The sequence below is a fragment of the Trachypithecus francoisi genome, unplaced genomic scaffold (genome assembly GCF_009764315.1).
Source record: "Trachypithecus francoisi isolate TF-2019V2 unplaced genomic scaffold, Tfra_2.0 Lachesis_group10, whole genome shotgun sequence".
NCBI classification, from domain to species: domain Eukaryota; kingdom Metazoa; phylum Chordata; class Mammalia; order Primates; family Cercopithecidae; genus Trachypithecus; species Trachypithecus francoisi.
The window spans coordinates 35,060,154-35,083,728 of NW_022681455.1; the positions used below are offsets into that span (position 1 = coordinate 35,060,154).

Consider the following 23,575-nt stretch of genomic DNA (forward strand, 5'->3'; position numbering starts at 1 on the left):
TTTCTTGCACTTAAGAAGTTTATTAGTGAATGGATTTGGGCCAGCTGGTGTTTACATGCTTGATCCCTACAGCCTTAGTGTATTGGCTGCAGGGCCTGGGACAGAAGCTCACTGTCTGCTGGTCACTGGTGATGTTACTCCAGGAAGATGATAGGCCTCCTCTTGGGTTCAAGGTACCAGGGCTCTGAGCCGATGCTATCAAACAGACTCCACTTTTGTTTCCAGTGCCTGGGCTGGGGAGATGAGGGTTTCTAGGATCTCAGTGTAGTAGGGACCAAACACCTGCTGATTGTGATGTGTCAAGTTGACAAACTTTTGACCCAGTTCTGCCAGTTCTGCTTCAATGAGAGTAAGACCTCCAGGGAGGTCTAACAGAGACCGCTGCACACCAAGAACCAAAGAGCATTTGAGAAACAAACGAATTCGCTGATCTGTGAGCAGAAAAATACAGTGATAAGGGAAAGGGCAAACAGACTTCAGGGAGAAAATTCCCCCTGCGCTCAACTCACCCATGTTCTAAGTTAACAGATATGTACCAACCTGCCCACTTACCTATAGATAAGGAAATTTGTTTTGTTTGGAAAGGGGGCTGCTATCTTGCTCTCAAGGACAAATATAAAAAACTAGTGTGTTAGTAAATTTCAGACTATTCAAAAGATTGTTTAAGTAGCCATCAGTTAGATCCTAGTGAGTGTTTGACATAACAGGGGGAACTTAGACTGATCCTTCAGATGGCTAAGGTTAGGAGCAAGCTGGCCAAGTTCATGGCCTCCACTCCAGCATGAGGGTAGGGGATTCCCCACTATAGGAACATGTCTTCCAGCTAAATTCAGCACTAGTTTCTTGTTGGGAGATGGGGGAATGTCAGATTTCTTGGGTGCAGTTAGAGAATGACCTGTTGGCCCGAGTGACTTAACCAGGTCGGCTAGATATATCCCACGCCTAGAAGTCATGAATTTCTGGGTGCAAATCATGCTGAGAACCACAGTTAGTCTTTAAACTGAGATGGATATGATTTCAACCCAGCATTTTGAAAAAACTCAAGGCTAAACAATGACGTACCCAATTACCATGCTTCAAGTTGTTAAAGGTTGGGGTTCCACGGTCAGGATCTATCTCTTCCCTCCCCATTCTCACTACCCCACAAGCATACTCACCAATAACACTGTGGACACAGTTCTCCTTCTTGGCAATGTTCTGGAGCTGTCCCATCAGAGATGCTGTATTGTCACTGCTCAGAGCAACAAGGCCCATATTCTTGAGGCTTTGATGGATTTCCTGAGATACCTGTTCACTCACAGTCAGTATAGCTTCCTCAGGCCTAGACCATGAAAGAAAGTAAGCTGGCACCTGCCAGGTAACCCTGGCATAGGCCCAGAATCCAGCATGCTGTATACCAGATGCCAGGCTCACTTGAGGGAGAATGTCAGCCATCCTCTCCACCCCCAAACCCCAGCCCCTGGCAGGCTATAGGGCCCAGTGGGTAGGTACAATGTCCTCACGGTAACCCTCAAGACACCAGCTATTCTCTATATGTGGCATCGTATTCTACTTCTTAGCAAACAAAGTAAATAATAAAATCAACTCTGGAAAAGTGTTTAGTTGTGCCCTTGGATCCGCTCAGCATTCTTTAGTCCCATGGACTTGATTTTTACATATACATGTTTAAGACTTTCTTAGGCATCTTCCAGAATCATCTGTCCCACCTCATCAGTTATAACTACAACCTGGCCTTCTGATTCCTTTTTCTCCTTTGATGTGATGGCCTGCACACAGTGGAATGTTTAATCAATATTGCTGACTGACTGACCAAGTCCTGTGTATATGTAATGATACCAGCCCACTGTCACCACTCAACTAGATAATGACCCTTTTGCAGCAAACTATCTTCCACATTACCCTTTTTGGAAGAAAGGTTTGTTGTTGTTGTTGTTGTTACAAGCCTTATGACCACTTATGGGAAGAAACAAACAATCTTTGTAGTTGGTTCCAAAGGACCTTTCTGTGGTTTGTGGTAGACAGTAAGCAATCGTTCATTACCTGCCTATGTTCTAAATACCACATATCACCTTCTGCTCTAAAAAATAACTATGCAGCTCACCTGGAGTGAAAGTCTTCCAACAGGGATTTGGTTATGCGTTTCAGTTTATCTACAAATTGGGGTGAGCCAAACAAAACACTGCCAGAGAAACTACTGGCCACCAGCAAGACTGAAGCCATGATGGTTAACTGGTGCAACTGGGACTTCAGCTCCTGCAGCCGGGTTCTGTCCATCAGCAAGGTCTGGGAACCAGGGAAGAATAGGCTGTCAGGGGAAGTCCCCATGGAAGCCCTGAATACAAAATAAGGCAATGCCCCCAGACATTCCTACCTCAGGGAACTCTTCATTTTCAGGGTCCCAGAGAAGGAGGTTCAGGAAGCCCTGACACAGCACCATTGTGGGGCTGAGGGGCTCTGAGTTGTTGGTTGCCTCGTTGGGAGAGGGGCCAGCCAGGCTGGAGGAGTCAGAAGTGTCTGGGCAAGTCGCAGGTGACATGGTAAGGTCTGCTGCTGCTTGGGTCAGCCATTTGGTGGTGTGATTAAGGAGACCTATGACAGGTAAGGGAGTATATAAGCATCTTTAGCATCTTCATCTCTGAGGCTTCAAGACCAAGGTTCTTTTCAAGATATACTCCTAGTCAATATATAAATGCTCCCTCCCCTCACCTAATAAGCAACTTTCTATTCCTAAAAAGAGACAGAGGACTCTCTAACATTATAAAAGTCAGACCCAAGGTAGTACCTTTCCCACTCCTGCCCTCACATTATATACATACTAGGCTGCTTATTGAGGAGTTCCTGGAATTTAGCCCGTTCATACTGAATGGAATGTTCCTGCAGGTGGGGTTGAAGGCTCTGGATAGTGTAGTTCACCATGTCCATTTTCATCAGGCCCAGAACCTGGAAGATCCCTCTGACACATGGGGAAAGAGAATATTTATACTATGAAATGGAACCTAGTAAGCTAGAAACCCACCCAAGGAGTCATTAAATCACTGTATTTTAGAGTAAGGAGGGGCCTTAAGACTAACTTAGTCTTACCTCCTACATTTTCAGAAGATGACATGTGGCCCAGAACCCAATACCCAGCGTGAGTCAGTGGCAGAATTGGGAACAGCTAAGTCTCTGGACCTTGAAGCCTTCAGTCTAGATCTCCTTCACTATGGTCATTCTGCTGTCTCTTAAAAAGGGTAGTCAGTGGAAAGAAATACACCAGCATGCTAACAATTCTCTTCAGGAAGTAGGATTATAGGTGATGCTATTTTTGACTCATTGGGCCAATTGTTTTTGTTTTTGTTTTTAACTTTCTGGGTCTTGGTTCCTAGAGCTGTGAAACAGGGATGACCACCCATCACTGTCTCCTCATAGTGTGTGAACTGGAAGAAGAGAAAACCTGGGAAAGAGCCCGAGGGCCGGGTATGGTGGCTTATGCCGGTAATCCCAGCACTTTGGGAGGCTGGGAGGCTGAGGTGGGTGAATCACCTGTGGTCAGGAGTTCGAGACCAGCCTGGCCAACATGGCGAAACCTTGTCTCTACTAAAAATACAAAAGTCAGCCAGGTGTGGTGGTGCACACCTGTAATCCCAGCTACTCAGGAGGCTGAGGCAGGAGAATTGCTTGAACCCAGGAGGCAGAGGTTGCAGTGAGCCAAGATCTCATCACTGCACCTGGGCAACAAGAGTGGAACTCCATCTCAAAAAAAAAAAAAAAAAAAGAAAAAGAAAGAAAACCTGGGAAAGGGATATTTTAACTCCTTAAAAGAAAGAAGTATGTACTGTAGTGTCTTATGGTATTATACAGGGGTGGTCCAATCAAGCCAGGATAACCAAAAGGCCCTGCGGGGCCATCTTTGGAAAAGAAGAGTGAATTGACCAGAGAGGAGAAAAAAGGTGTTAGTCAGGTCTTCAGCAGGGAATAGCTGGTCAAGATAATGGCTATAATCTAGGTCTGGCCCAGCTTTTCCTGGCTCAGGGGCTAAAGCAGGTTTCTGGGGGCAGTACCAAGTTTCATACCTCAGTAGCCAAACAGGATCCGTAACGTTTTCTAGTTTCTGCACTGCTTCATCTCGAACTGGTGCACACAGCAAAGCCATCATGTTGAGAACATACTTAGAGAGATAGAGGACTTTCAGAGCCCCATGCTCTGCCTCCTGCTTGAGCAAGTCCGTGTCCAGAGCTTCTTCAATCTCAGTTCTCAGGCGGTTCTGGCGTGGTAATAGCAGTGATAGCAAGATCTGCCCAGGAAAGAAAGTCAAAGGAGTTGATCTGTTTAGAGCCCCAAACTTTATCCAATGGGCAACTCCTTTAGCTAAAGACATACCAGCCTATGTTTTTTAAGGATCAAGAAGTTGGGTCCCTAAATTTCCCATGGAATATTATTTATCTTTGTTTAGAGGCTAGTGATAATTCAAGGCTCAAGGGGATCAATTACAGGAATAGTATATCATTTTCTAGGCAGAATGAGATATAGAGATGAATAAAATCAAGGAGTGTGGTAAAAAGACATACAGGGTACAACAAATATAAAATACCCACCATCACATGGTGATGAGGTCTCTTAACTTTAAAAGGGAGGCATTTTTTAGATTATTTTGCTTTAAAGGGCAAGGATGAAATAGGCATAGGAGCTGTTGCAAGTCACTGAAATAGCCTATTAACCCCCAAAATAAGTTCCTGGTAAACAGGGACTCTTATTCATCCCTGTGCCTCTGTAACACACGGGACATGGTGGGGGCCTAGGGGATAAGATTCAATGAATATTTAATTGAACAGAATATAGTGTTCTCATAGCAAGATCTCAACTGTTTACCTTCATGTTAAACAAATAAAATCAAAGTTGGTCCATACTATCTATTTTAATTGCCAAGCTCTGCCAGTTACCAATTTGGAGCCTCTCAGCTCCAAATCTACCCTTCAGTGTCTACTCTGCAAAAACGGAGCTGGACCTTTGAATTACTTTTCCTTTCCTAGCTGGCACAATGTTAGATTTTGTCAAAAGAGGGTGCTAAAAAGAAACTGCAAGAGAAAAGGGCCTTCCTTCTTGGCTCTGGTATGCTCCTCTCAGCAAGCTCCTGCATTGTGGAAGCTTCTCTTTGTTCAAATTACTGCATGGTTTCTGCCTCTTGATTGGACTCTGGTAAAAAGTTGGTACCATGAGTGAGGTTTGATGACCAGCAAGTTTCAAGTACTTTAGATGCCTTAAACACACGCAAACTTGAGGATAGCAGATGATCTCCACAAAAATTCAGGGGCCTGTCACCTCAGTAAAGTTTCTAGAGTTTCAGTGGTCAGGAGCTTTTCAAGTGATGCCCTCCAAGGTGAAGGACAAATTGCTGTACCTGAACCACCCACCATTAAAAAAAAAAGGCATAATACTTAGTAGGCATTTTAGAATTTCTTTTTTCTTTTGAGACAGAGTCTCACTCTGTTGCTCAGGCTGGAGTCCAGTGGCGTGATCATGGCCTCCAACTCCTGAGCCCAAGTGATCCTCCCACCTCAGCCTCCTGAGTAGCTAGGACTACAGGCACATGTCACCATATCCAGGTTAGTTTGTTTTCTTTCTTTCTTTTTTTTTTTTTTTTTGTAGAGACAGGGTCTCGCTGTGTTGCCAGGCTGGCCTCAAATTCCTGGTCTCAAGCTATCCTCCTGCCTTGGCCTCCCAAAGTGCTGGGATTACAGTCATAAGCCACTACACCTGGTCCTCCTTTTTGGATTATTTTGAGACAGGGTCTAGCTCTGTTGCCCAGGCTGGAGTGTTGTAGCATGATCACAGCTTACTCCAGCCTCAACCTCCTGGGCTCAAATGATCCCCCCACCTTAACCTCCTAAGTAGCTGGGACTACAGGTATGACCACCATGCCCAACTATTTAAAAAGATTATTTTTTTCTAGAGATGGAGGTCTTCTGTGTTGTCCCTGCTGGTCTTGAACTCCTGAGCTTAAGCAACTTACCATCCTTGGCCTCTCAAAGTGCTACAATTACAGGCCTGAGCCACCATAGCCAGCCCCTTTTTGGATTTTTAAGGCAACATGCACCACACCTGTGTTTGCTACTTTGACATTCATTTGAGTGATTTTGATTTATTTAGAATCACTCAAGGTTACCCACTGTTTTGGGGGGGAGGGTAGGGGAGTGCTAACTAATTAGAGCAAGAGTAGGCTCTGCAGCAAGTTTAGACTTAGTACAAGCCACTCTACCATTTGGGCCTTATGATCCTGCAGATCCAATGACACTTTAAGTGTCCATAGCAAATAAGGGTCCTGTATAGAATGTCTTGCAAGCACCAATAAGAGAACCACACATGGACCTTTAGGAATTGGAAGCAAATCTATTCCTTCTTTACTGATAATTATTCACCTTTTGAGAAACAACTTCTTGGGCCTTGGTAGAAAGTAAACACCTTACTATAGAACACTGGGTAACCATGTGGACTAAGCTTCTCATCAGGAATTAGGTATTGTCTAACTTACATAGCTACAAGACTGTACATGCACAGCAGCAATCTATTATCAAATGAAAATGGCCTATAAGAGACCAAGCATATACTGATAATAAGAACAGATACACAGACCAAAAGAACAGAGAGCTGATAAATAAAACCTGGATATATGGTCAAATGATTTTCAACAACAATGCCAAGAACCAATGGGGAAAGGACAGTGTTTTCAACAAATGGTGCTGGGAAAAGAGGATATCCACATGCAAAAGAACAAAGTTGGACCTTTACCTTACTCCCATATAAAAATATTAATTCAAAATGGTAGTGGCTCACGTCTGTAATCCCAGCACTTTGAGAGGTCGGGGCAGGCGGATCACCCGAGGTCAGGAGTTTGAGACCAGCCTGGGCAAAATGGTGAAACCCCGTCTCTATTAAAAATACTAAAAATTAGCCAGGCGTGATAGTGCACACTTGTAATCCCAGCTACTATTCGGGAGACTGAGGTGGGAGAATTGCTTGAACCCGGGAGGCAAAGATTGCATTGAGCCAAGATCGCATCATTGCACTCCAGCCTGGGTGACAGAGCAAGACTCCATCTCAAAAAAAAAAAAAAAAAAAAAAAAACCTAAACATAAGAGCTAAAACTACAAAACTCTTAGGAGAAAACATAGGTGTAAATATTCATGATCTAGGATTTGGCAGGATATGATACCAAAAGCATAAAATTCAATAAAAGACAACCCAATTTAAAAATGGACAAAGTACCTGAGTAAACATTTCTTTGAAGAAGATGTACAAATAGCCAACAAACACATGAATAGATGCTCAATATCACTAGCCATTAAGAGAAATGCAAGTCGATGAGATACCACTTCACACCCATTAGAATGGCCATTATAAAAACTGGAAAATAGCAAATGCTGGCAAGGATGTGGAGAAACTGGAACCCTGGTACATTGCTGGTAGGAATATAAAATGGTATGGCTACAACAGAAAACAGTTTGGCAGTTCCTCAAAGAGTTAAACATAGAATTACCATAGGATCCAGCAATTCCACCTTTAGGTATATACCCAGAAAAATTAAAAGCAGGGACTCAAATATATACTTCTATACAATGTTTACAGCAGCAGCATTTACAATAGCCAAAAGGCATAAAGAATCCATAAAGAACCTAAATGTCCATCAACAGATGTATGGATAAACAAAATGTATTCCATCCATATAATATTATTCAGCCATAAAAAGGATTTACATTCTGATATATGCTACAATATGGATGAACCTTTAAAACATTACACTAAGTTAAACAAGTCCAAAACTAAAAGGACAAATATTGTATTACACTTATAAGTACCTAGAGTAGTCAAATTCATAGAGACAGAACGTACAGGTGTTAGCAGGAGAGGGGAAAGGGAAATTATTCTTTAATAAGTACAAAATTTCTGTTAGGGAAGATTCAAAGGTTCTGGAAATGGATAGTGGTGATGGTTATACAACATTGTAAATTTACTTAATGCCAGTAAATTATAACACTAAAAGATAGTAAATTTTGTTATGAATATTTTGCCACAACAAAAACAAATCCTAAAAAAAAATTAAATAAATTTTTTAAAAGCCCACAATATGGCCCATTACCCAGGGAGGATCAGCCAGCCATCTTATGGCAGATGATTTCACTGGACCTCTAACAGTTTAGAGACGGCGAGATTCATCCTTACTTGGATAGACACATATTCTGGATATGGAGTTGCCATATTCAGAATATGTGGCTACCAGCATCCACATAATCACAGAATGCCTTATCAGCTATCCTCGGTCTTTGCATGCTCCACTGCATTGCTCAAGGAACTCATTTCATAGCAAAAGAAATGCAGTGAATTCATACCTACTAAATTAACTGGTCTGACCAAAAAGCTTTCACTGAGAATCAACTGGCCTAACGAAAAAGCAGAATGGCTTATTTTAGACTCAATTACAGCATTAGGTGAGCAACAATACCTGAAAGGAAGGGAACTGGTCTTATAGGATGCAATATATGCTTTGAATCAACGACTTTTTTTTTTTTTTTTTTTTTTTGAGACAGGGTTTTCTCTGTTGCCCAGGCTGGAGCACAGTGACACAGTCACAGCTCACTGCAACCTCTACCTCCCAGGCTCAAGCAATCCTTCTGTGTCAATCTCCTGAGTAGCTGAGACTACAAGCATGCACCACCACACCTGGTTAATTTTCTATTTTTTGTAGAGATGGGTTTCACCACATTGCCCAAGCTGGCCTCAAATTCCTAGACTCAAGCATTCTGCCCACCTCAGCCTCCCAGAGTGATAAGATTACAGGCATAAGCCACTGTGCCCAGCTTCAAAGACCATTCCATGGTGCTGTACCCTAATGCCAGAATACATGGGTCCAGGAATCAAGCAGTAGAAGTAGGACTGGTTCCTCTTACTGGTACACCTGATAACCCACTTGCAGGATTTTTGTTTTCCATTCTGCCAACTTTTAGGTCTGCTGATTTGTGTGAAATACTTGCATTGGTTCCAATGAAATAGAAGATGAAACTGTCACCTGGCCATTGGGGGCTCCTTATACCACTGAACCAAAAGGGTTAAAAAAGGAGTTACTGTACTGGCTGCAGTACTTGCTCCTGAGTACCAATGAGGAACTGGATTGTGGCCACACTATGGGGGTAAGAAAAACTATGCCTGAAACTCAGGAGGTTCTCTGAGTTGCCTCTTAGTACTTCCAAGCTCAATATTAAAGGTTAATGGAAAACCACAGCAAACAAATAAAGCAAAATGTCTCAGACTCTTTGGCAATGAAGGTTTGGGTCACTGCACCAGATAAAGAACCCCAATCAGCTGAAGTTCTGGCCAAGGACAAGGGAAATATGGAATGAATGAACAGTGGAAGAAGGAAGCCATAGACAACAACTAGAGCCTTGTGACCCGTTATGGAAACAAGGACCATAAAAATTATCTTTGCTTATTATATGTATGTTTATTTATATATGTCAACATTTTGTTCTTCCTTTCTTTCCATTGTTATTTTATATACAAGTTGTTAGAAGTTAATTTTATGATTTAGCCTTCAGGTAACAGAATATTCAGTGAAACTGACTGAATTTGAGGAGTGACCAGTGATGGATACAATAACTGTTTGGGCCATGTCTCCTCATTTGCGGGGGAGGATAAATAATAATTAGCTATTTGTCTTGTAAGAGTTCTTTTCAGGAATTCAAATGTGTATAGAAGACTGCATGTGGAAGCTGAGTAGCCAAAGGTGTGGACAGTGCCATTTATCAATATATTGCCTCACAGATCCAAATCCATTGTTCTTTGCTCTGTGAAAATGGAACTAAGTCCTTTCCATATCTTTCCTTTGCCAGATGGCACATTTTAAGCTTCATCAGCAGAAGGTGTTAGTTTTCTGTGCTATATCACATACTGCCATAAACCTAGCAACTTATAACACCACACATTTATTATCTCAGTTTCTGTGGGTCAGAAGCACAGATGCAGTTTAGCTGGGTCCTCTGTTCAGGGTCTCACAAGCCTGCAAGCAAAGTGTTAGCTGGGCTGCATTCTCATTTGGAAACATGACTGGGGAAGATTCTGTTTCCAAGCTCATTCAGATTGTTGGCAGAATTCATTTCCTCACAACTGTACACTTGAGGGCCCCAGCTTCTTACTGGCTATTGTCTGGATGCTAACCCCAGGTCCTAGAAGCCACCTGTAGTTCCTTGCTATGTGGCCCGCTCGATAGGCAGTTCACAACACAGCTGTTTGCTTCTTCAGGGCCAGCAGGAGAATCTTTCCCTCCAGTCTCCTAAGACAGAGTATTATATGATGAAATGTAATCATGGAAGTTATATCCCATCACTTTTGCCATACTGCTTGGAAGTTGCAAATCTCATCCACTCAAGGGGAGAAGATTATACAAGGGTACAGAACATTGTGGGTCACCTTAAGGTATGTCTGCCACATACTAGAAAGACATTGCAAAGGCAAGAGCTTTTATTCCTGGTTCTGGTATGTTCACTCAGCAGGCTCCTGCAGTTCTTGGCTCCTGTAGCATGAATAGCTTCTCTAGTGCTTGGTTCCTGCAGTGCACTGTTGTCAGCAGCATGCATAGGCCAGCAACTTCTCATGGCATAGCTATGCCCTCTCAAATGAGGTCCTTGGTTGGCCTCTCTCAGCCCTAAGGGTATGATAGATGCCCTTTATATGTGATATTCAAGTATTCTTTAGTTTTCTTTACTCTTACTAGTCAAGCCCTCATTTCTCCAATTCCCATTATAATAATTTTTATATTAAACCCTCCATGCTGAAATTACTGTGTGATTTCTGTCTATTGCTTAGTCTCTGACTGATTCATGGACCATGTTCCGTTAAGATTTGCTAGTCACTGACACTCCAATGAGCTGGAGATGTCTAGAAACTTTACATTTACAAATGGAAGGTCACTCACCTCTTTAATTTCTTTCAGAAGTTCAAGAGCACAACTGAAGTCAGGGGGAGTTGCTGATAGTTGCTCTTTAAGATGGTCCCAAAAGGCATTGTGCACTGTCTCCTTGACCTTGCCTTCCAGACTATAAGAGGGTTAAATGAGCAGATTACTCTCTCAACCCAAAAAACAGTTACAGTGTCATAACCTCCTAAACCCCAAATTGAATTTGGTATGGTAAAAGGCCATTATAATAACAGGGAAAGGCCAGGAACTATGTTGGAACTGCAGCAGAGTTGAACAAGCTAGGGTTAGATTTGTATTTCAAGGGTAATGGCAAAACCTCTCAGAAGGGCTCCTTGTGGTTCCAGAGCAGCCCTCCCTCTGCAGTAGAAAGGGCCCTGAATGGAGAGAAGTCAGGCTGACTTTTAGCACTGACTGTGCATCTAGCCTAGATATGTAACTTGATTTCCATTTGTGTATACACATAGCATTGAGCTAAATGATCTTTCATTTTCTTATACTCCTGAAATCTAGGAAAGGGTATTCCTTCTTTGAAAATACCAAAGGTCCGCAGATATTTCCAAATCAGCATATCTAAAACTAAATTCATTATCTTCCTCATCCAAATCTGCTCCTCTCGTATTCTCAATTTCAGTGGCACTACCATCTATATAGTAATGGAAGCCAGAAAGAAGTCTTTTTTTTTCACCTTGAAAAAAACACAAGGAGCAAAGGAAATTTGTTTTATTTTATTTTTTGAGACAGGGTCTCACTCTGTTACTCAGGTTGGAATGCAATGGCACAATCAAGGCTCACCGCAGCCTCAACCTCCCAGGTGCAAGCAAACCTCTTACCCCTGCCTCCTGAGTAGCTGGGACCACAGGCATGAGCCACCATGCCAGCTAATTTTTTTATTTTTATTTTTAGTAGAGATGGGGGTCCCGCTATGTTACTCGGGCTGGTCTTGAACTCCAGGGCTCAAGCAATCCATTTGCCTCTGCCTTCCATAGCGCTGAGATTACAGACATGAACCACTGCACCCAGCCAAGGCAATTCAATTTAGAAATGAGAGTCTTTCAACAAATCATGTTGGAACAACTAGATATCTACATACAAAAAAAAAAAAAAGAATCTAAACATAAGCCTTAAACCCTTCACAAAAGTTAACTCAAAATGGATCACAGACCTACTTGCAAAATACAAAACTGTAAAACTTGTAGAAGATAACATAGGAGGAAATCTAGGTAACCCTGAGTTTGGTGATGACCTTTTAGATACAACGCCAAAAACATAATCCACAAAAGAAAAAATTGCTAAGTTGTACTTCATTAAAATTAAAAACTTCTGCTCTGTGAAAGACACTGTTAAGATAAAAAAAAAAAAAAAAACAAGCTACATACTAGGAAACAATCTTTGAAAAATACATCTCTGATAAGGATACGTATCCAAAACTTACAAAGAACTCTTAAAACGCAATAATAAGAAAATGAACAACCATTAAAAAATAGGCCAAAGACCTTAACAGACATCTCATCAAAGAGGATGTTCAGATGGCAAATAAGTATATGAGAAGACACTCAACATCATTTGTCATTTGGGAGTTGCAAATTAAAACAACAAAAAGAAAAAAAAAAGGACACCGCTATATGATACTTATTAGAATGGCCAAAATCAGAAAACTGACACCACTAATTGCTGACCAGGATGTAGAGAAATAGGAACTCACATTCACTGCTGGTCAGATGTAAATGGTACAGCCAGTTTGGAAGGCAGCTGGGCAGTTTCTTACAAAACTGAATATACTCTTACATATGATCTGGCTATCACGCTCCTGGGTATATACCGAAATGAATGAAAGCTTATGTTCACACAAAAACCTGCATGCAAATGTTAATAGCAGCTTTATCATAAGTGCCAAAACTTAGAAGAAACAAAAATGTCTTTCAACTGATAAATACACTGTCCATAAAATGAAATATTATTTAATGATAAAAAAATGATTTGGGAGGCTGAGAGGCAGGTGGATCACTTGAGATCAGGAGTTCAAGACCAGCCTTGCCAACATGGTGAAGACCTATCTCTACCAAAAATACAAAAATTAGCTGGGTGAAATGGTGTATGTCTGTAATCCCAGCTACTCAGGAGGCTGAGGCAGGAGAATCGCTTGAACCCAGCAGGCAGAGGTTGCAGTGAGCCAAGATTGTGCCCCTGCGCTCCAGCCTGTGCGACAGAGTGAGACTCCATCTCAAAACAAATTTTTTAAGGCCGGGCGCGGTGGCTCATGCCTATAATCCCAGCATTTTGGAAGGCCAAGGCGGGCGGATCACCTGAGGCCAGGAGTTGGAGACCAGCCTGGCCAATATGGCGAAACCCTATCTCTACTAAAAATACAAATATTAGCAGAGGCATGGTGGCACACGCCTATAATCCCAGCTACTCGGGAGGCTGAGGCAGGAGAATCACTTGAAACCGAGAGGCGGAGGTTGCAGTGAGCCAAGATTGTGCCACTGCACTCCAGCCTGGGTGACAGAGCAAAACTCCATCTCAAAAACAAAAAAAAAACAAACAAACACACAACAAAAAAGAAAAGAAAAATGAGCCATCAAGCCACAAAAAAACATAAAGGAAACTTAAATGAAATTACTAAGTGAAACAACGAATCGGAACAGGGTCCATACTGTGTGATTCCAACAACACGACTTCCTGGAAAAGTCCTCCTGAGTGGCTGGGTTTACAGGTGGCTTGCTTTTTTTTAAATGTTTAGTAGAGACAGGGTTTTGCCATGTTGGCCAGGCTGGTCTCGAACTCCTAGCTGCAAGTGATCCACTCGCCTTGGCCTCCCAAAGTGCCGGGATTACAAGGATGAACCACCATGCCCGGCCCCCTCCTACCATCATCTCTTAAATTAACTAGTCTCCCTGCCTCTAGTCTTGTTCCTTTATAATCTGTTTTCCACACTGCCACCAATTCATTCTAAAAACAATGCTTTTTCTAAGATGCCATATTTAACATGAAGTAATGCTTATTTAAAGTCCTTTGGGGGCTCCCCCATCACCAGCAAGATAAATGTCTTATGTTACCTTATATCATACACTCTGCCCTCTCTTTCCAATGTATTTTCTTCCACCTTGTAACACCTTGTGCTCAGTCATTGCAAGCTGGTTGGAAAGAACATACCATGTTCTACCACCATTCTCTGCCTCTGACATGTTGTCACCACTACCTGGTGCAACCTTTCACACCAAGACCACCTGGAAAGCACTTACTCAACATCCAATACTCAAGTCTTCATAGGCCGAATCTTCCTCCGTAGGCAAATCTTCCCTGATCCTCCATAGGTAGCTGAACACTCTCATTAAACTCTATATATGTGCAGCTACAAGTGAACTTATCAGCCTAATTAGTCATTTGCTATTATTCAACTGTCTCCCCTACAAAAGCTTCTTGACAGCAAAAACAGTGCCTTATCTGTATCTCTATCCCTAGCACCCAGCATTTTGCCTGTGACATAGTAAGGACTCAATAAATGCCTGGTAAATGAATATCTGAGAATGAAATTTCCCTTAGGAACCTACAATTGTAATTAAAATCATCCTATGAACCTAAGGTAAAGCCAACTGCCAATAATGACTAACCTCAAACAATTTCAGCCTTTTTCCCAACATAATTTTTTATATCACCATACTTGGAAACCCAGCTCTGAATACTACTATTTCTCTGGCTTCATTTCTCCCTCTCTCTTTTCTTCTACCTGTCATATCCCTCTATCCCTCCATGCACCTGCAACTCCCTCACCACCACCCTATCACAGACCTTATTCTCCCAGTTTCAGTTTTCTCTCCTCCCCTGTGAGCAACAAACATATCTAAACAGTGAGAGAGAAGCTGAGAGACCCGAGTTTGGTAAATACCTGTTCCCAGAGTTGTGCCTGGCATGGAAACTTGCTAACATCACTCAAGAACAAATCAAAAGAGCATGAAGACCACAGGAGCAACATGTGATGGAGAAAGGCTCTTTAGTAACAGATACCCCGCAGTGGCCCTCTGACAAAAGCATTTAAGGATGCAAATGAATCATAAGTTGTCATTATTTATTTGTCTTTTGGTGGAAAATTAGAAAAATTTTATTTTTTAATTGTGTTTTCTTTTCTCAGCCTCATCTGTGATACAATATTTACAATTTGTTTTTTTAGAGACAGAGTCTTGCTCTGTTACCTGGGCTGGAGTTCAGTAGCACTAGCACAGCTTACTGTAGCCTTGACCTCCCAGGCTCAAGTAATCCTCCCACCCCAGTCTCCTGCATAGCTAGGACTACAGCCATGCACCATCACAACTTGCTAATTTAAAAATTTTTTTCTTTTTTTTGTAGAGACGAGGTCTCACTATGTTGCCCAGGTTAGTCTTGAACTCTTAACTTCCAGTGATCCTCCCACCTCAGCCTCCCAAAGTGCTGGGATTACAGGCATGAGACACTGTGCCTGACCAAGAATTGCTTAAAAATATAAAATCGGGGCTGGGTGTGGTGGTTCACGCCTGTAATCCCAGCACTTTGGGAGGCCAAGGCGGGTGGATCATTAGGTTAAGAGATCGAGACTATCCTGGCTAACATAGTGAAACCCTGCCTCTACTAAAAATCCAAAAATTAATTGGGCATGGTGGCACGCGCCTGTAGTCCCAGCTACTCGGGAAGCTGAGGCAAGAGAATTGCTTGAACCCAGGAAGCCGAGGTGGCAGTAAGCTGAGATCACGCCACTGCACACTCCAACTTGGCAACAGAGCAAGATTCTGTCTCAGAAAAAAAAAAATCTGACACTGAAATTTACCCACTTTATCGTCAATAAACCAGCAGAACCAATTCAGTTCATACTTACTGAATGGTTCTTCTTTACCACAATGTCAATATAACTAAGAATAATAAAAATAAAGCCTGGTGTGGGTGTGGAAGCATTCTTTATCAACAGAGTTCAGATTTTGATAAATAAGCTGAGTTATGAAGCTGGGAGAAAAAAAATCCCGAGTCAAAACACCACTAACAGAAAATCTTTATCTGTGCCTGTTTAGTATGAAGCCACTTAAAAGGGTAGTTGATAGGAGCTATATGGTAGGCAGCTGACAAGATGGCCCCAAAGATCTCTGCTTCCTGATACAGCCATCCCTTGGTATCCAAGAGGGATTGGTTCCAGGATCCCCCTCGGAAATTCATGGATGCTCAAGTCTCTGATACAAAATGGCATAGTATCGCCTATAACCTATGCACATCCACCCATAGGCTTTTTTTTTTTTTTTTGGTTCGGTTTTGTTCTGAGACGAAGTCTGGCTCTGTCGCCAGGCTGGAGTGCAGTGGCGCGATCTTGGCTCACTGCAACCTCTGCCTCCTGGGTTCAAGTGATTCTGCTGCCTCAGCCTACTGAGTAGCTGGGACTAGAGGCTCGCACCACCACGCCCGGCTAATTTTTGTATTCTTACTAGAGACAGGGTTTCACCATGCTGGCCAGGATGGTCTCGATCTCTTGACCTCGTGATCCGCCCACTTTTGCCTCCCAAAGTGCTGGGATTACAGGCGTGAGCCACCACGTCTGGCCCCATAAACTTTAAATCATCTCTAGATTACTTAAATATCTAATTCAACATAAATGCCATGTAAGTAGTTGTTATACAATATTGGTTTTTAATTTTGTATTATTTTGTATTATTTTTATTGTGTTATTTATTTCATTTTTCTAATTTTTTCTATATGCAGTTGGTTGAATCCACGGGATGCAGAGCCCACAGATATAAGGGCCAATTGTATTCACATCTTTGTGGAAGCCTCTCCCCTTGAGGGTGGGCAGGATCTAATGACTCATTTATAGCAAATGGAATGTAGTAGAAGTGGGCCGGGCATGGCGGCTCACGCCTGTAATCCCAGCACTTTGGGAGGCCCAGGCGGATCACCTGAGCTTGGGTGTTCAAGACCAGACTGACCAACATGGAGAAACCCCATCTCTGCTAAAAATACAACATTAGCTGGGCGTAGTGGCACATGCCTGTAATCCCAGCTACTTAGGAGGCTGAGGCAGGATAATTGCTTGAACCCGGGAGGCGGAGGTTGCAGTGAGCGGAGATCGTGCCATTGCACCCCAGCCTGGGCAACAAGAGCAAAACTCCAACTCAAAAAAAAAAGAATGTAGCAGAAGCAATGGGATGTCACTTCTGAGATTAGGTAACAAAGACTGGCTTCTGTCATGGGCACCATCTCTCACACACACTCTTGTTCTCTCCCTTGGAGGAAAGCCAGCTGCCATGTTTAGAGCTGCCCTATAGAAAAGCCCATGTGGCAAGAAATTGAGGGAGCCTCTGGCCAAGAGTCAGCAGACTGACTACAACCCATGAGAGACTATAAGCCCGAGGTATACAGTTAAACCATGCCCATATCTCTCATCCACAGAAACTATGACATAATGAATATTATTGTGCTGGGCACAATGGCTCATGACTGTAATTCCAGCACTTTGGGAAGCTGAGGCGGAAGGACTGCTTGAGCCTAAGAGTTCAAGATAACCCTGGGCAACACAGTGAGACCCCATCTCTAAAAAAAAAAAAAAAAAAAAAAAAATTGGAAAATGAGGTAGGAGGATCACTTGAGCACAGGAGGTGGAGCCTGCAGTGAGCCATGACCACACCACCGCATGCAGGTAACAGAGCGAGACCCTGCCTCCAAAAAATAAAACCACCCAAAATGGAAAAATGAAATATTATTTTAAGCTGCTAAATTCTGGGGTAATTTGTTATGCAGCAACAGATTAAGTACTACAGGCTGCTTCCTCCAAGTTTGTCAGAGATCTGAAATCCACCCTATTTATTCTAACAAGTGTTGCTTTGGTTTATTTGTTGGCTAAGTAACATTTGCTTCTTGACCTTCTTTGGTACTAATAATTACAACTTAGTACTCTTCTGTTTAAGTTGTTGAGACCTCTCAGGTTTAAATACTGATTGTACCATTAAATAAAAATGCTTCAAGTCTGATCTGAAGCCATTAGTGCTAAGTACCTAAGCCAGGATGAGCAACATGAAGAAAGAAGAAGAGTCTATACCTGCTTGGAGGTAAAACCTTCTCTTCCATGTAGTAATCACAATTCATCCCAATCTTGTTGCTCAGCTTGGAAACTTCATTAATGGTTTCTGTCAGACCTGTGACAGAAAGAACTGATGGTGGACAACAATGAGCCCATGCAAGTCTGAATTTCTATTTTAGTCAGAGATTCACTCAATCTAGTAGGCCCCAAATTTAGATTAATCAAACTGGTCTTACACAGACTCACCCAATTATTCTAGTGATTTCTGTTTTCTGCACCGTATGCCCCATGCCAGCGCTAGAAACTTTCAGAATAGTAGTCTCACACTGGGGGAAGGGAGGGCAAATAGCTAGTTCATAAAAAAAGGAGGAAGTGAAACAGATGAAAAACTTTTCTCTTAAAAAGTAAAATCGTATTTATAGCAGCAAAGAAACAATAATTTGAAATGTGCAAAAATAAACATTTATCTAAGTATTAAGGTTCCACGTTCCTTTTCCTGCCTCTGATGCTACACATGATGAAAGCTAAACTCTCCCTACAGATAATACTCAGATGTTACTGAATAGTGCCAAAGTCATTTGGTCTTCTAAAGTGGTAGTTCTCAGATTTTAGGATTTCACAGACTAATAAAATTTCTGAAAATATTTTAAGCAACTGAAAACAACTTGCCAACTTTTTCTTTTGCCTAGTATGGACAGTGAAACAAGCAAATAAAAATCCCTCTAGCACCACCAAAATCATAATTTCATCAAAGAAAAGATAGCTTAACCTCCAAAAAAAAAAAACAGAAAGGAAATATTATCAAAATAAAAAGCAGACCTTTAAATCGAATTAACTTTAGGAAAACTCATTACAATATCTTTATGATTTAATTTCACTAAATAGTGCTAAGAATTTTGTCACAGATCAGCATGGGCATTTGGCAACCACTGTTCTAAGTTTTTAGTGCCGAACTATAGTACAGCTGATAGCATTCACACATAATAGGTATATATGGTAGTTACAATGATTACTTGGTGTGTAAAATGAAGTTGTATACAATACATCATATTTTATCACTCTCTTTTGATGAAGTGTCATGATTTTTCACAGAAAATTATTTGGCTCCAAGATGTAGAGGAGATGTAGATGAACAAAGATTGGCCACGAGCTGATCATTGTTGAAGCTGAATGATGGATAAATGGGGGCTCATTGTATTAGTGTGTAACACATAAATGTGTAATTTATGTGTTACACACTAATACATAAATGTGTAATTTTTCTATAGTAAAAATATTTAAAAATGTAAAAAGGGGCCGGGCGCGGTGGCTCAAGCCTGTAATCCCAGCACTTTGGGAGGCCGAGTCGGGTGGATCACGAGGTCAGGAGATCGAGACCATCCTGGCTAACACGGTGAAACCCCGTCTCTACTAAAAAATACAAAAAACTAGCCGGGCGAGGTGGTGGGCGCCTGTAGTCCCAGCTGCTCGGGAGGCTGAGGCAGGAGAATGGCGTGAACTCGGGAGGCGGAGCTTGCAGTGAGCCGAGATCCGGCCACAGCACTCCAGCCTGGGCGACAGAGCGAGACTCCGTCTCAAAAAAAAAAAAAAAAAAAAATGTAAAAAGGAAAAATAAGGTTACTGTAGAAAAGTTACATAGGAGAATGCCCCTGTTCTTAGATACACAATGAAATATTTAGAGGTAAAGTCATGACTTTCTATCTCACCCCAGTTAAAATGGCTTTTATACAAAACGCAGGCAATAACAAATGCTGGTGAGGACGTGGAGGAAAGGGAACCCTCGTACACTGTTGGTGGGAATGTAAATCAGTACAACCACTATGGAGAATAGTTTGGTTTAGTTCCTCAAAAACCTAAAAATAGAGCGACCATATGATCCAGCAATCCCACTGCTGAGTATATACCCCAAAGAAAGGAAATCAATTTATCAAAGAGATATCTGCACTCCCATGTTTATTTCAGCACTATTCATGATAGCTAAGATTTGGAAGCAACCTGTGTCCATCAACAGACGAATGGTAGATATACACAATGGAGTGCTATTCAGCCAAAAACAAAAAACAACACGAGATCCTGTTATCTGTAACAACGCAGATGGAATGGGAGGTCATTATGTTAAGCGAATTAAGCCAGGCACAGAAAGACAAACTTCACATGTTCTCACTTATTTGTGGGAGCTAAAAATTAAAACAGTTGAACTCATGTAGATAGAGAATAGAATGACAGAAAACCAGAGGCTGGGAAGGGTAGTTGGGTAGGGGGTTGGGGGGTTGCAGGGAAGCACGGAGGGTTAATGGGTACAAAAAATAGAATGAATAAGATCTAGTATTTGAGAGAACAGAATGACAATAGTCAACAATAATTTAGTTGCACACTTTAAAATACTTAAAAGAGTATAATTGGATTGTTTGTAACACAAAGGATAAATCCTTGAGATGATGTATACCACATTTACCCTGATGTGATTATTACACATTGTATGCCTGTATCAAAATATCCCATGTACCTGATAAATATACATACCTACTATGTACCCACAAAAATTTTAAAATTAAAAGAAGTCAAGGCCAGGTGCTGTGGCTCTTGCCTATAATCCCAGCACTTTGGGAGGCTGAGGCAGGTGGATCACCTGAGGTCAGGAGTTCGAGACCAGCCTGGCTGACATGGTGAAACCTCGTCTCTACTAAAAATACAAAAATTAACTGGGCATACTGGCACATGCTTGTAATTCCAGCTACTCAGGAGGCTGAGGCAGGAGAATCACTTGAACCCAGAAGGGTTACAGTGAGCCGAGATCACATCACTGCCCTCCAACCTGGGTGACAGAGACTCTGTCTCAAAAAACCAACAAAAAAGACCACCACCAACAACAAAAATTAAAAGAAGTCATGACGTTGTAATTTTAAAAGGCAGGAGGGGGAAATACAGGGAGAGAGAAAAAGCAATAGGGCAGAATATTAACAATGTGGGCATTCACTGTATTATTTTTTACTTTTCAGCAGACTTAGGATATTTAAAAATAAAAAGTTAAGGGGATTGTAGACCATTACCAAAAATCCACTGAGTCCCTGCTTAGGTAAACATGAAGGTGAACTGGACCTTAAGTGGATGCTTGATTTAAGTGGACCCTTTATTTCTGCAGCCTCTCTGAAGCCTTTAGTTCCAGCCCAAATGACAAAACACAATCAAATATGTAAATAGACTCACTGCTAATTCACGAATGCTAAATGAGAGCTAAGAGAAAATCTTCAGAAGGGGATTGAGCTACAGCAGCTTATTGAGGGACGGCGGGAAATAGACATAGAAACACTTTCCAACTACAACAAATCAAAGTTCATAGCCTGCCTTGATAAGACTGTTCTGTTGCTTAAAAGTTACACAGCACTAAGCAATTCCAAAACAGCACTAAAATTCAGGAACGAAGAGAGCTCAAAGAGAAATCAGAGATAAAATTTAACCGAAATAGATTTTAAAAATCCACATCCCAAGGACAAAAACATTTTCAAGTAATATAACAACCAAGTCAACCTAATATACAAAATTTCAAATTTTTTTAAAAAGGAATTTGATTTTTCATTTTCCTGAGAGTTGTTTTATATATGGACTCATTTAAATAGACACCTAAAAAACTTAAATTGTATGTACAAAAAAAATGGACTTTTCATCCCACATCAGGTTCAAGGCTGTTGAAAATGCCCCCAGTAAGCCTTTTGGTACCATTCTGTTAACCAGCAGCGACCCCATGTGGCCACAAGAGAAACTAATCTAATTCAGCCTCAAAGCCTCAATCTAATTTTTCGCATTTCAATAGTCAAGAATCGTCTCTCGAGTTGTTGCACGCGGACAGCTCTTCAGTTTGATGACTAGTTACGTTCTCTGGAGATTAAGAGAAATACAGCATGAGTCCCAGTGAGACTGGACCCACCAAAAAGCGCAGAGAAGACCTTGTGCCCCAATAAGAACACGAAAGAACATCCACTACAGAACCGAGCTAGAGACTGGGCCCAAGACACTACTACTTCTTGAGTTAGCAAAGCACTGAGAAAACCCAATTCCCGTCTGGGATCATTTGGGTTCTTTAAAATCAACCCCAGATCTATCTGCCAATTCCCCCTACATATTCAAAATACAATACAAAGGAGAGCTTTGAACCGACTCAGTCTCAAATCTTGTCAGATTCAAGTAATCACGCTTGGGTCACTTCTTTCTCTGGGACCAAAAACTCTTTGAAGACCTCTGCCCTCGGGCCTGTAAGTAAAGGCGGGTGGGGGAGAAACAGAGAAGGACAAACAAGAGAGGGACGGTGAAGAGAGAAAACTTGGGGGATGAGGGGGTCTGCGGACCCCCCACACTAAGCACCCCCTAGGGGGCCACAGGGACCGCCGAGCTGGACCTACAGGGAGGGGGGTCCTCGGGGCCGCTTTTGTCTTCATGGGGGGGTCCTGAGGTTTCGGGCTTACAGGACCTGTCCTCTGAGTCGCCAAGGTCCTTCGGGGGCACACTCTCCTCCACGTCTGGCATTTTGCTGATGGTATCTGGGTGAGGGAGAAAGGCGTGTTGTTGGCGCCGGGGAAGGGGCCTCCCCAACTGCCAAGGGGGTCCCTGGGGGCGGCGGGAAGAGGGTAGCGGCCTCAGGGTCTTGGGTGTGCTGAGCTGCAGACAGGGGAAAAGGAGCGTGGAGGAGCGGAAGTCGAGAGTGAGACAGAAGTGGAGCCCTGGGCGGCAACGAGGAAACTAAGGCCACCGAAGCCTGGCGCACGGCGGGCCGCGTGGGAAGGCCTCTTCCTCCGCGGCGAGGTGCCCCCCTCGCCCGAAACGCCGGCCCAGGCCAGCCTCCGGCTCCCAGGCCGTCACCTCCTGCTCACCTCCTCCTCCCACGCCGCGGGTAGCCCACTGGCGTCCGCTCCCGGGGCCTCGCGGCCTAGCGGCCTGGACCGTACCACCGCGGCACAGCGGCGGGTTGGGGCGGCGCGCGGTGGGAGAGGCCGGGGTTTGAGAACAAACCGCCGCGGTCGCCCGGACAACGGGGCCGAGCACATGCAGCCCGCCAGGGCCGGAAGCGGCAGGCTCGGACGTCCTTCCTGAGGTGGAAGCCAACCAGGCCTCGAGCTGGTCGCTGGGGCCGGTTCCTGCCGGTCAGCTCCCGCCCCTCGAGAAAGATGGCCTGGAACTGCTGAGACGAGGTCAGAGCATGCGTGGGGCTTTTCTTCAGGCTATTCAGACAGCCGAGAAGCGGAGCCACACCCAGGAGGGTTGTTTTCACAGCGTGTCCTCCGCCACCGCCACAGGGGCGCAGGGGCCGCGCTCTTTCCTCCTCACACGTGGGAGAAGCGGAGGAGCCGCCAGGGCTGAGGCCAGGCTCTGCCCACTGGGGTCTCTGCCCGTGGCCGCCCTCCGCCTGCTGGGCTCCAGCCCTTGCCTTTCTTGACTCTGAATCTACTCTCTCGCCCTTGCAGTGATGTGAAGACCTGGAGTGCCCCTGCCTGTGAAAATGGAAAGGAAGCATATCCATTTCACCTGCTCCCGTCCCTCTTTATTACTCTTGACTTCTTACCATAAAAGTGTACAGTAACAAAACAAAATAAAAAAGATGAAAGTAT

General features: G+C 43.1%; 1 protein-coding gene across 14 annotated transcripts; it reads right to left on the bottom strand.

The window, feature by feature from the left end:
- Window positions 1–23,038, bottom strand: TCP11 (t-complex 11). Of its 14 annotated transcripts, XM_033216885.1 has the most exons (11): window positions 22,841–22,975; window positions 22,373–22,510; window positions 17,994–18,105; window positions 10,943–11,063; window positions 4,053–4,273; window positions 3,082–3,220; window positions 2,817–2,953; window positions 2,372–2,589; window positions 2,102–2,283; window positions 1,158–1,321; window positions 1–431 (listed from the first exon to the last, which is right to left on the bottom strand). In XM_033216885.1, the coding sequence occupies exons 7-11, from the start codon at window positions 2,926–2,928 to the stop codon at window positions 199–201; spliced, it is 909 nt and encodes a 302-aa protein (XP_033072776.1). In that variant the 5' UTR covers window positions 2,929–2,953; window positions 3,082–3,220; window positions 4,053–4,273; window positions 10,943–11,063; window positions 17,994–18,105; window positions 22,373–22,510; window positions 22,841–22,975; the 3' UTR covers window positions 1–198. The 14 variants fall into 14 exon arrangements, with proteins under 14 accessions (XP_033072776.1, XP_033072766.1, XP_033072767.1 ...); XM_033216875.1 differs by lacking the exon at window positions 3,082–3,220 and having other exon boundaries at window positions 22,841–23,038; XM_033216876.1 differs by lacking the exon at window positions 3,082–3,220 and having other exon boundaries at window positions 17,994–18,090; window positions 22,841–23,020.
- Window positions 23,039–23,575: the final 537 nt, after the last annotated feature.